Source organism: Mandrillus leucophaeus, unplaced genomic scaffold (assembly GCF_000951045.1).
Source record: "Mandrillus leucophaeus isolate KB7577 unplaced genomic scaffold, Mleu.le_1.0 Scaffold957, whole genome shotgun sequence".
Lineage (NCBI taxonomy): Eukaryota > Metazoa > Chordata > Mammalia > Primates > Cercopithecidae > Mandrillus > Mandrillus leucophaeus.
Window position 1 is genome coordinate 396,840 of NW_012110441.1, and position 11,874 is coordinate 408,713.

General features: G+C 61.6%; 1 protein-coding gene across 1 annotated transcript in view; it reads right to left on the reverse strand.

Moving 5' to 3' along the window:
- The window catches only part of TPPP (tubulin polymerization promoting protein), a 13,626-nt gene extending 2,699 nt beyond the window's left edge, over window positions 1–10,927 (reverse strand). The window contains exons 1-8 of the mRNA XM_011970590.1: window positions 10,617–10,927; window positions 9,968–10,094; window positions 8,217–8,379; window positions 7,800–7,889; window positions 7,239–7,435; window positions 6,148–6,178; window positions 4,654–4,722; window positions 1,571–1,695 (exon numbers count right to left, since the gene is read on the reverse strand). Of these exons, the coding sequence (XP_011825980.1) occupies window positions 1,571–1,695; window positions 4,654–4,722; window positions 6,148–6,178; window positions 7,239–7,435; window positions 7,800–7,889; window positions 8,217–8,379; window positions 9,968–10,094; window positions 10,617–10,927 (1,113 nt within the window). The remainder of the gene's footprint in view (window positions 1–1,570; window positions 1,696–4,653; window positions 4,723–6,147; window positions 6,179–7,238; window positions 7,436–7,799; window positions 7,890–8,216; window positions 8,380–9,967; window positions 10,095–10,616) is intronic.
- Between the last annotated feature and the right edge of the window lie 947 nt (window positions 10,928–11,874).

Consider the following 11,874-nt stretch of genomic DNA (forward strand, 5'->3'; position numbering starts at 1 on the left):
CTGCCCTGGCCTCAGAGGTGCAGAGCCAGGTGCGGGAGGTGTGGTGAGCAGCTCCTGGTCACACAACACAGCTGCATCTAAACACACTCCACACCTTACAACATCCTCCCACCACAGGCCATTCAGGCAATTTCAGAGGGTTCTAAACTGACGCTTGGTCTCTTATATAATAATTCTAATTAGAAAACATTTTTCTCCTCTGATCAGATCTACCACAACTAACCCAAAGTAGGGTTTTTCATTGTTTAAAACAAGAGATCCTGTGGATGAGGCTCAGTTCTGCAAAAGCCACCTGCATTTCACCAGGGAAGCCTCTGGAACAGCGCGAGAAGGGCTGCACCCAGCAGGTCAAGCATTCCAAGGGCACTCCCAGCTGCAGAATCCACCACAGCGACCAAGATTCAGGAGACAAATGACCCATAAAACCCCAGCAAGCCTTTCCAGAAGTCAATGAACAGAGGGCCTAGAATAGCCAAAACGATTTCAAGAAATGAGAACAATCAGAGGACTGACTACCCAACTCCAAAGCTCATCCAGGCTTCACTGCAAAGTGGCACTGACGTGGGCATGAGCACACTGCCAGCCCCGCAGCCCGGGGAGTCCGGCTCAGCCACACGCATGCCGTCCGCGGATGTCCACAGGTGCAGAGGCAAGCCAGAGAGAAAGGACTGCCTCTTCCACAAGTGGAGCTGGAGCAACTGGTGATCCCTGTGCAAATTAAAATGCACTTTGGTCTATACTGCACACTATATACAAAACGAACTCAAAATAGAGGACAGTCCTAATTATGAAACGAAAACAAACTTCTAGAAGAACACCAAAAGAAGATCTCTGTGACCTGGGGTTAGGTGAAGATTTCTTAGAAATGGCAACAAAACATGGCCTATAGTGGAAAAAATGGATGAACTGGACTTCATCAAAACGTTCGAAACTGTGCTCTCAGAAGATACCCTTAAGACAATGAGAAGACAAGCCACAGAGGAGGAGACATGCCTGAGAAAGGACTTGTCTCTGAGATACACGAAGGAATCTTAAAACTCAGCAGTGAGAAAAAAATTCCATGTGAAAAGACGGGCAGAATATTTGAAGCAGCAATATTCAGAGAAAACACGTGCATGCAGGCAAGCACACGGCGAGGCGCTGCCATGGCGCCCTCAGGGAAGTGCGGACAGACAAGCACACGGAGAGGAGACAGCGTTGGCTTCCTCAGGGAAGTGCGGACAAGCACACGGAGAGGTGGCCTCGATGGCGCCCTCAGGGAAGTGCGGACAAGGACACGGAGAGGCGGCCCGCGTCGGCGCCATCAGGGAAGCGGGGACAGACAAGCACACGGAGAGGAGACAGCGTTGGCTTCCTCAGGGAAGTGCGGACAGACAAGCACACGGAGAGGAGACAGCGTTGGCTTCCTCAGGGAAGCGGGGACAGACAAGCACAGGGAGAGGGGCCGCCATGGCGCCCTCAGGGAAGTGCGGACAGACAAGCACACGGAGAGGCGGCCGCGTTGGAGAGGCGGCGGCCGTTGGCGCCCTCAGGGAAGCGCGGAGGGAAACCACAGCGAGACCCTGCGCACCCTCCACGGAGCACAGACAATCAAATAAACGAACTGCCAGCACCTCGAGCTGAGCAGCCGCCGGGTGGGGGGCGTCCTCCTCCACAGCCGGCGGAGCAGCATGGCAGAGCCACTGTGGACAGCTTCTGTCACAGCCAAAGAAGGCCCAGCAGTCACGTTCCTGGGTCCTTGCTCAAGAGAAATGAAAACGGAGGCTCACACATAAATGCAAATGTTTACCACTGTTCTGCTCGTCATCAAACCCCAAACAATCCAATGCCCTTCAGTGGCTAGACCACAGTGCTGTGATGCGTGCGCACGTGGACGGCACCCCACCCCTGAGAACAAGCCCAGGATAGGCACCCCACGCGGTGGGTGCCAAGTGGCCAGGCTTGGAGCCAGACATGCAGGTGCCGCTGGGTGGTTCCCAAACCCCAAGGCGGATGCTGCGTTTAAACAGCACCTGAGGGTTCCCACACACTTTTCAGGCGTGTCCTGAAGACACAGCAGACACCATCAGGAACCACACTGTGCCAGAGGAGAAGAAATCCCACTCAGAAACACACCAAGCGCTCGGGGTCCCACAGCTCAGACCCCCACGCCTCATGGGGTCCCAGGGAGGTGAGCGGAGGCCTCACGCTGTGGCCGGAGGGGGCTATGGGGAGACAGAGCCCCAGGGCGGGGCCTGGACTGCTGAGGACAGCCAGGCAGGGCACATTCCAGAACCGCGTGTCACAGGGTGCTGTTGTTCAGCGGCATCCCCCAGGGGGCGCTGGTGAGCCCGGTGAGCCGGAGAGGCCGTGAGCCACTCCATGGCTTGGGGGTGCACAGTGTTGGGGGCAGGTTTAGCCCCTTGACGCGCTCAGCCTGGACACCCGCACCATTCCCTGTGGTGCTGGAGGAGCCAGGCCACCCCAGGCAGCCCAGCAGTGCCTGGAACTGACAGTGCCCATTGGGCCCTGTGGGGGTGTTGACTCTCTAGGGCCCTTGGGGCCTCTCTGTCAGTCCCGGACCATCAAAGGCGCTCTCTCTTCTATTCACACCCTGCCCAAGCTGACATGCGGATGCCAGGCCTGACTGCCAGCTTGGTGACCAGTGCTGGGGCACGCAGCCCTTTCTGACTGCCTCGGAGCCAGGCACCACCAGCATGAGTCACTCGGCGGGGAGGGGGATGGCTGAGGGGGCTCCCCCATCAGAGGCGACATTCAGATCGGGACACCTGCTTTGCCTGTGCCCCGAGTGTCTTGGGGAAAGGGCGCCTGGGTCTCTGCTCCATGCTGGTGGGGAGCTCTCCCCAGGAAACCCAGGTGCCCCTGCCTGGGGCAGTCCTAAGAGTTCTAGAACAGTGGTGCCTGCGTCTTCCCCAGAGACACTTAGTCTGGTTGCCTGGCCCTCCCGACACAGAGTGGGCCTGTTCTCCAGATACCAGGGTGCTGGAGGAGCCTCCGAGTGCAGAGCTCGGCATCTTCATTGCCCATGTGCTCCCCAGCCCCGCGCCCTGCCCGGAAGCCGACCCAGCCGGGCGCTGCCACTGCTCACACACGATGCCCTGTGGGGCCTGGACTTACTTCCCAGGCTCTGAGTCCCCTGGCCTCTTGGCCTGGCTCGGTCTCTCAGGGGACACTGGGACCCGGCCTGCAGCCTCCGGGAGCTGGGCTCAAGTCAGGATAGCCCTCTGAGGACCGAGGCCTGTTCCTCCGGGGCGGATGTCACAGGCACTCCTGGCTCGGGACTATGCATCCAGCACCCTTGTGAATCAGGAATGCCCTCCCAGGGTGACCTCTCTGAGGCGCAGGGGCCAGCGGGTGGGGTGACAGCTTGCTGCTCGGGTTCCAGAGAAAGCTACCAGCTCCCCTGGGCTCTCTCGGCCTGCAGCTGCTGTGGCTGGAGTGCCCTCTCCAGAGGCTGCCACAGGTGGGAAGCTGGGGGCTGTGGAGGGGAATCTCAGGGGAAACAGCCTCTCCCTGTACTTAGGCGAGTCCAAGAGTGAGGGGCTGCGGCTCTCCTAGGGCACCAACCTCTGGGATCTTCCATTAGCTCCTGAGACCTGAGGAGGCTGAGAAGGAACCCCTAGCTGGTGGGTCCCGCGGGGGCAGTGGGGGCTTCTGGGGAGGCTCCTGCCTGGTAGGGACATGGCCTCAGGGGAGCCCTGTCTGGCATCGCCATCGTGCACGTCAGCTCCGAGTTCTCACTGCTCCAGGAGGGTCCAGTGGTCCTGGTCCTGCAGGACCCAGCCTGGGGGCCCCCTGCCTCCCCCAAGCCCCAGCAGGATACAGAGGACCTAGAGCAAAGTTTCCTAGGGCCGGCCGTGGTTGGTGGCAAGCCCTCCAGGCCCTGCCCATTCTCCCCTGGCAGGTGACTCCACCAGTAGCTGAGCACCTGGGGGCAGGTGAGGTGATGTCTGGCCACTTGGGAGGGCTTCCCCCCTCATCTCTGGAAACCGGAGCCCTTCCTGCACCCCACTCAGCTTAGCCAATGGATGACAATGGCCACTGGGCCACGGCAGCTCAGGCCCTAGGGTGGGCTGAGAGCCAGGGCCCTCCCATTGCTGCACTAGCTCTAACCCCAGGCAGGACCACCATGAAGCCCCCACACAGCGGGTCGGTGGGGTGCCTGAGCTCTGGAGGTCTGGCTACTGAAGGTCCCACCCTACCTGAGGGGCCGCCTGTGATCCACCCACTGTTTCCCTCTGAGTGGGACACCCTAAGATTCCTCCTAATTTTGCGTTGCCGCCAGCCTTTTTGTTTTCCTGGGAAGGGGTGGGGGTGGAGCATGTGTGGTCACCGCCCTGTGGATGTCACCAGGAAGAGGTGGCCCTTGGTGGGACGTGGACTTGGGGCCCAGAGGGACCCCGGGCAGATGTGAGGGGCCCGACCTTCTCTAGGGGTCCTCAGGGGCTGGGCTGCCTCCGTCTGCCCTAGTCTCTGCCCTGGCAGGGCTGGGGTCTGTGCACCTGAGGTCAGTTTCTGGCCGTTTGGAAGTCACCCTCTCACATGACCTGTGCTGCCTGGCCAGGCTCATGGGGCAAAGTGGACAGCCAAGGCCACACCCACCACTGGCCGAGCACCACACAGTGCGCTGGGGAGAGCAGAAGAGATGGGTACTTGTCACCATGCAGTGCACTGGGGATTGCCGGTACTGCACCTGCAGGTCACAGGAGCCACAGGCCTTGACTGTGAGGCCACAGTGCCACGAGCTCATGAACCCTCAGTCACAGACGCACCCACGGTCAAGGGACACCCCTGCCAGGGGCTCCACTCTGCAGAAGCCACTGTCACCCTGCACTTCCAGGGGTGACCACTAGAGGCTCCCCAAAGACAGAACTGGCCGGAGGGCTCCAGAGCTGCCAAGCACCAGCCCGGGACAGGGTGGCGCCCACAGTAATGGAGGGACAGGGTTGGGTGTGGGGAATGCAGCCCACCCTTCCCCGGGGCTGGGTACCACGGGGGAGGGGGAGGGGAGCAGTGCTGCCCTGAGGCTCCTGGCCCTTCCAGGGGAACTGACAACTGCTTTTCTGAGATGGACAGACAGGAGGACATCACACACAGCGCTCTGAGGACCTCACCTGCCCTGTGGTGGCTGCCCTCCAAACACGCAGTGACCTGGATTCTCTCCAAACCTGGGTCTTGCTCCTGGGAGGTGGCTGGATCGGCTTCCGTACTGGGAACAGTCTGCGGACTTTAGGACAAAGTGTCCTGCCAGCTGTCCATGCTCGGGGTGACCACAGACCCCAGTGCTGGCTGGCCTGGGGGTGTACCAGGCTCAGCAGTCCTCCCCATTCGGGGTGACCACAGACCCCAGGGAGCCTGGCCCTGCTGTTCTCAGGCCCCCACTGGCCCTGGTTTCCTCCTAACCTGCGTCCAGGTATCAGTCCCCCAAGCCAAGCCACCACCCAATCTCCGCCTAGGTGTCTGCAGGAAATATCAGTGCATTTACTTGGGAAAACACACCACACCCAGCACACAAGCGTGGGCCCTGGGGGAGGCTGGGGCTCCCAGCGAGCTGAGACCCCAGCCCAGCCCTCCTTCCTCTGCCTCATCAGCTGGGTGCCCCCACCTGGGCTAGCTGGACCCACAGGGGGCCCAGTGAGCAAGGCTGGCAGACCCTTGCCCAGAGGCTGGTGGTGTTTGGTGCAGGTGGGGAGGCAGCGGCTGAGCCTGACCCCAGGGGTCCCGAGGCACCCATGGCATGGGCCCCTCCCCAGGCTCGAGGAGGTGTCAGAAGATTCACTGTCCATGGCCCTACTGGGCCCCACTCCCACCGCTTGTGGTCCGATCCCGCCTGTGCACCTCATGCCTCCATTAATTAATATTTTGAAGCTGCCAGTGCGTGCTCTTTGCAGGAGGGAGTCATTGTCTGGGTTAACGGTAGTCTTCAACAAAAACCTGGCATACGGCTGCAAGAAATTTGTTTAAGATTTAACACATAGTAACATCAAAACAAACAAGCGCTGCCATGGCAACGAGGACTAAACAAAGGCTCGCAGATACCCCGAGCTGGCGCCACGCCGGTGGAGCCATGGCAACCTGCCCCGAAAACAGAAATCGGTGGACTTTTTCTCTGCAAGTCCTGTCAGAGTCAGCAGCTTTCTGCGGTACCTAAGGCCACTTCCTCGCGGTCCCCAGGCTCCTGAGGGAGGCAGAGGCTCCCACAAGTGACAGTGGGCATCCCCCTCTCCAAAATGCAAAACAAAAGCAAGCCAATACCCCTCAGGCCTGCTGCCCACCACCCCTTGCTTTTCCTGGAGATTAAAGGAAAATCTCTAGTGTCGCCAGCCCCTCCTGGTGGCCCTGCCCCCCTCTGTCTTCCTGAGACAAGTGTGTGAGTTTAGGCCCCTTGCTCCTGCACACCTGGGAGGTCAGGACCCCGTGCCAGGATCACAGGGATGCCCCCCGAGGGAAGTCCAGGCTGCAGGAGGGAAGGACAGTTTGAGGGTAGGAGAGATGCGAAGGCAGTCCTGGGGGAAGCCCGGGGTCACAAGGGTCTGCGGCTGCAGGTGAATTGGGAGGCGGGGAGGTCAGAATCCCTCAGCCTCCCCTCAGGCCAGGGTCCTGGTCCTGGCCACCTGAGCTGCTGCCCACAGGACAATCTGCCACACGGCGCCCACCCACGGTGCCCAGCCAGCCGACCAGGCTGCCCAGGACTGGGTCTCAGCCTCAACCCCTCCCTGGGCTCGGGCCACAGCTGTCTGCTCCCCCAGACCTTGACCCTCATGGCCAGCCAAGGCTGGCACACCGCAAGGCTGGTCCCAGGTTCTGCACTGGGGAGGTGGCCGTGCTGGAGCAGGGGGCCAAGCTTTAGCCCCCAAGTGCCTGAGCAGCTCAAGCCCTGGCTCTGGGAACAGGCCCAGACCAGCTGGGGCTCCTCCGGCCTTCTGGGGTGCCAGCACCCCCACGAGCAGGCAGGGCTCCCATCATTCTCCAAATGAGCCACAGCCGCCAAGCCCCAGTCACCACAGGGAGAGCTCTGCATGTGTGTGCAGGCGTGTGTGTGCACGTGTGGCCATGTGCACGCACACATGTGCCATAGTTTGAAGGCCACTTTCTGCAGAAGGAATCATACCTGGCACCATACTTGGTGTGTCTGGGCAGCGCCAAGGCTGTGCGCATGGGGCTGGCCCTGCAGGGCTGATGGCCCCTGGAGAGGCTCTTCCCACCTCCCGCCCAGCCCTTCTAGGAGCTTCACCCACAAGCACTGTCTCCACACTGCTTTGCCCTGGGTCTGCTCCTGTGTATCCCAGAGCACACATTGGGCGGCACAGAGGGCACCCAGGGACTCGTCCCAGACGCGCCCACATGCCCAGGCCTGCTGAGGAGCAGCTGCCAGGGCCCAGGAGCACGGGGCTGGGATCCACGAAGGGGCTGGGTCCCCACCAAACAAGGACACCTGAGGGGGAGGAGGAGCACTGGGGGACACATGGGCCCTGGCGGCCAAGGGGAGGAGCCAGCCCTGCCAATGTCCACACAGGCTCCAGACACCATGGCCGCTCTGCGAACCCCACCTGCCGCTGTATGGGCTAAATATAGCCAACCCAGTTTCCCTCTCCTGGTCTGTGTGCCTGGGACACGTCCCTTGGCAAAGTGAGTTCTGGGCTCAGGACAAGGGCACTATCTGTGCCACAGGCTCTGGCCCCCGGCCTCCTGGGCACAGCGCAGGTCAGTGCCGCCTGCCCATGGCTGTTGACCCACCAGAGCGGCCCTGGTCACCAGGACCTGCCAGCAGCTGGCTGGGGGTGTCTACACAAGCCTACACTGCATAGCCCGCTGCTGCAGGAGGCTGCAGGTTTCCAGCAGGGATGGCGGCTGGTCTGTCTTCCAGGCAGCAGCTGGCACGACAAGCCCTGTGGGTGATATGGGAGCCCCAGCAAGCCTGTGGGAGCTGCCTCTCGCCAAAGAGCCCACAAGTGGGGTCTGGACCTCTGAGTCAGGTGCCAGTCGCCTCAGCCATAGTACCATTGGAGGTGCGGCCCCGAGAGTCAGTCCACGAAGGATCTGTGGCTGGGGGTGCAGCGTGTGGGGTGCAGTGTGGCCAGGGGTGCAGTATGGCCAGGGGTGCAGCACAGGCAGGTGTAGTGTGGCCAGGGGTGCAGTGTGGCCAGGGGTGCAGCACAGGCAGGTGTAGTGTGGCCAGGGGTTGCAGTGTGGGGGGTGCAGGCTGTCAGACGGACCCTCGCAGGCCAAGCCCCAGCCCTTGTCGGGGCCCTTCTGGTCCCCTTGCCCTGGCAGGCTCTTTGTGCCTTCCTGGTCTCCAGAGGCCCCAGGGATGAGTGATCCTGGGTTAGTATGGGCTCCAACCACCAAGGTGTTGGCAAATGATGGCCCTGTCCAAGGCTGGGGAGCGCAAGGCTACGTGACTACCTGCCCAGAGGGGCCAGCCACAGTCTCCTCTCACACCAGCCGATGGCTAAGCCCATGAGGACGCTGAGGCTGGGAAGCCACAAAGGAGGTTGGCAGGGGCCACTGGGTCTGGGCAGGGTCAAGGGTGAGACCAGCTTGCACCCGGGTCCCCGGATGGACCCTCCCCTCCAGTTTCTCTAGGACTGAGGCTGCGAGCTGTCAGGACGACGAACAGGACTTGCTGGCCCTGGTTGCCCCTGCCATCCCCTAGAGCTGGGGGAGCCTGCAAGGCAGTCAGCTGGAGAGAAGATCCGGGTTCAGGCATCCTTTTGAGCGGTTTCATGGCTTTTCTGGCATAACTTCCTAAACTCAAAATGCCCTCAGATGCACTCAGATGTGCCGTACACAACAGGAAGCTCACCAGGACATGCACAGTCCGGGAACACGCACGACCCAGGAGACACCCAAGACCCAGGGGACATGCATGACCCGGGAGACACATGTGACATCGCCACAGACCACAGCAGAGACAGCACAGCTGCAAAGGCCATGGTGCCCATCCAGAGCTGGTAGACGGGTGCTGACACCGCAGAGGTGGGCCCCAAAGCCTTCAGCATGGGGGCATCTGACCCACGGCCCAGCCCCTTGCAAAGCCAAGGCGCCGAGGGGGAAGGCAGCAGGAGCTCTGAGATGAAAGAGTAACGAGGTTGTGGCAACGCAGGAATCTGGCCACAAGTGGACGCGGGTGCAAACCGCCAAAATAAAGCCATTTCTACACAGATGGACAGGACAGGGCTGGACACGGGGCTGGGGGAGAACCACTGCTTTTCTCAGGCGCGATCATGGTGGGGTGTCGGGACATGAGGTGAAATGTGCCGGGGTGGGTGAGGGTGCCTCAGTGTGCTTCCCGGCAATCATCCAGGAGAAAACAGGCAACGTGTGACACAGCAACAGGTGTGTGCACACATGACACAGAAATGCACGTGCATATGTGCACACACGATGCAGAAACATGCACACACGTGCACACACGATGCAGAAACGCACGCACACGTTCACACACGACGCAGTAACTCACGGGCACACGTGCACACACGACAAAGAAACACATGCACACCTGCACACACGACGCAGAAACACACACACATGTGCACACAGGACGCAGAAACGCACGTGCACACACGACAGAAACGCACGCACACGTGCACACATGACACAGAAACACTTGCACATGTGCACATATGACACAGAAACACGTGCACACATGCACACACGACGCAGTAACGCACGGGCACACGTGCACACACAACACAGAAACACGCAGACGTGCACACACGATGCAGAAACACACACGTGCACACAGGATGCAGAAACGCACGAGCACACACGACGCAGAAATGCGCGCACACGTGAACATACGACAGGAACACTTACACATGTGCACACATGACACAGAAACACGTGCACACGTGCACACAGGACGCAGAAACACGTGCACACACGACACAGAAACGCACACCCACACATGCACACACGACGCAGAAACGCGCACACATGCACACACAACGCAGACAAAGCAAACGGCATGATGCTGTTTTGCAGTGATGGCCAGAGCCGCATCCTTGGTGCCCTTTGCTGTTTCGGCACCTGTGGGCATCCCGGGGCAGAAGTGGAGCAGCACAAAGGCTTTGGGAGGGGCTGGGGGACACCTGAATGGCCAGCTCCATGCATGGGGACACAAGCATCCAACCTCTGAGACTCAGCCCCTGAGTCAACCCATGGAGGGTCAGGAACTCTGCCTGCCAGCAGCCAACTGCCTCTCCAGGCTTCAGGCAGGCACTGTCCCCACTCCTGGGGAGGCCCAGTGATCCCAGCCACAGCTCCCTGACTCTGGAGAGCAACATTCACCCTGAGTCTGCTCCGAGGCCAGACACCCCCTCATAGGCCACCTCCCATGCCAAGACCCCACACGACCATGGGGCCAGGAGGAGCCAGGGCTGCCGCTCAGGACTCGGAACCGAGAGGTCCTGGAATGCCCGGACCCCTGCTTCCCGGAGGCCCAGATGGCACATTCAGACTCCCACGTCTGGGCTGCTTCTGAGAAGGGCAGGGTCTTGAAGCACAACCCCCTCGACTCCCCATGGCCCACTCCCCACAGAACCCACCCAGGGGCTCAGGGTCACAGACCCCCATGAGCCAGGTCCCTCGGCCCGTGAGCCCAGTGCACTCACTTGATCTTGCTGAAGACGATGTCCACGTCGGTGACCGTCACGTTCCTGCTGTTGATCACCTGGCAGTCCTTGCACAGCTTCGACCAGTTCTTGCCATGCATCTCCCTCCCCGTGGCCCTGGTGTCCCCGTGCACCGCAAAGCGCCGGAAGGCCTCCTCCAGGGCACTGAGCTCGGGGGCCGCTGCTGCACCCTCACCGGCACCCTCCGACTCCAGCGACAGCCTCTTGGCCGCCTGGTCCTTCGAGGGGTCCCCCGGGGACTTGGGGGGGGTCCTGTTGGCGGCTTTGGCGGGCTTCGCCTTGTCAGCCATGTTGCTGTGGAGGAAGGAGAGGAGAAAGGTGTCACCCGGGCCATGTCCCAGCTGACCTGGGTGCAGCCCAGGAGACCCACCATACCAACGAGCACCAGGATGTGGCTGAGATGGGCAGGCCCTCCCGGGGCGACGTGGCGAGGGCTGAGACAGGCAGGCCCTCCCGGGGCAACGTGGCGAGGGCTGAGACAGGCAGGCCCTCCCGGGGCTGGGCGTGAGGCCCCTCAGACCCTCAGAGCCAGCTGCCCTGGAGGCACGCGTGTCCAGCTGCCAGGCAGAGTGGAGCCAAGCAAGGCCTTGCCCACTTGCCGTCATTGGGCCAAGGACCCCCTAAGTCAGATAAAGCCAGCAGCTTTAGGGTGGGAGCTGAGCTGGGTGCCAGGGGCTCCAGGCCGAGCAGGCTCAGGGTGTGACTGGCAGCATCACAGCCCATCCCGGGTTCTCCCCACCGCCACACTTTTCCACTGCCCCTCCTGTGGACGCCTGCTCTGCAGCTCTGGGGGACACCTGAGGACCACACCTCCCCAGGGTCCGTGACGGGACGCCTTCCTCCGGGAGGGTCCACAGCGGTCCTGCGACAGCGGCTCCCACTGCAGTGCAGAGCCTCTGACCATAGATGGAGCTTTGGGTTGGGGGGGTGTGTGTGTGGTGGCCCTGGGGGCACCTGAGGATGCTCTGCCCAGGTGCCCTGGGCCTGCCGAGCTCACGGTGCCCCAGCCAGGGGAGGGGACTGCGGGTGTGCAGGGTTGAGGCAGTGGTGGGGTCATGGGCATCGGGGCACAGGGACGCCCTCTGGACTTTGCAAGGTGCCCACCCCCAGAGCAGGCGGCTGGGCCGTGGGGTTGAGAAGACTGAGGGGTGCCGCTCAGGGAGGGTTTGGGGACGCAGGGCTACGCCACAGGGCGGGGCTGCCGAGGCCGCCTCCCCACCACGCATGGTGAGACCCA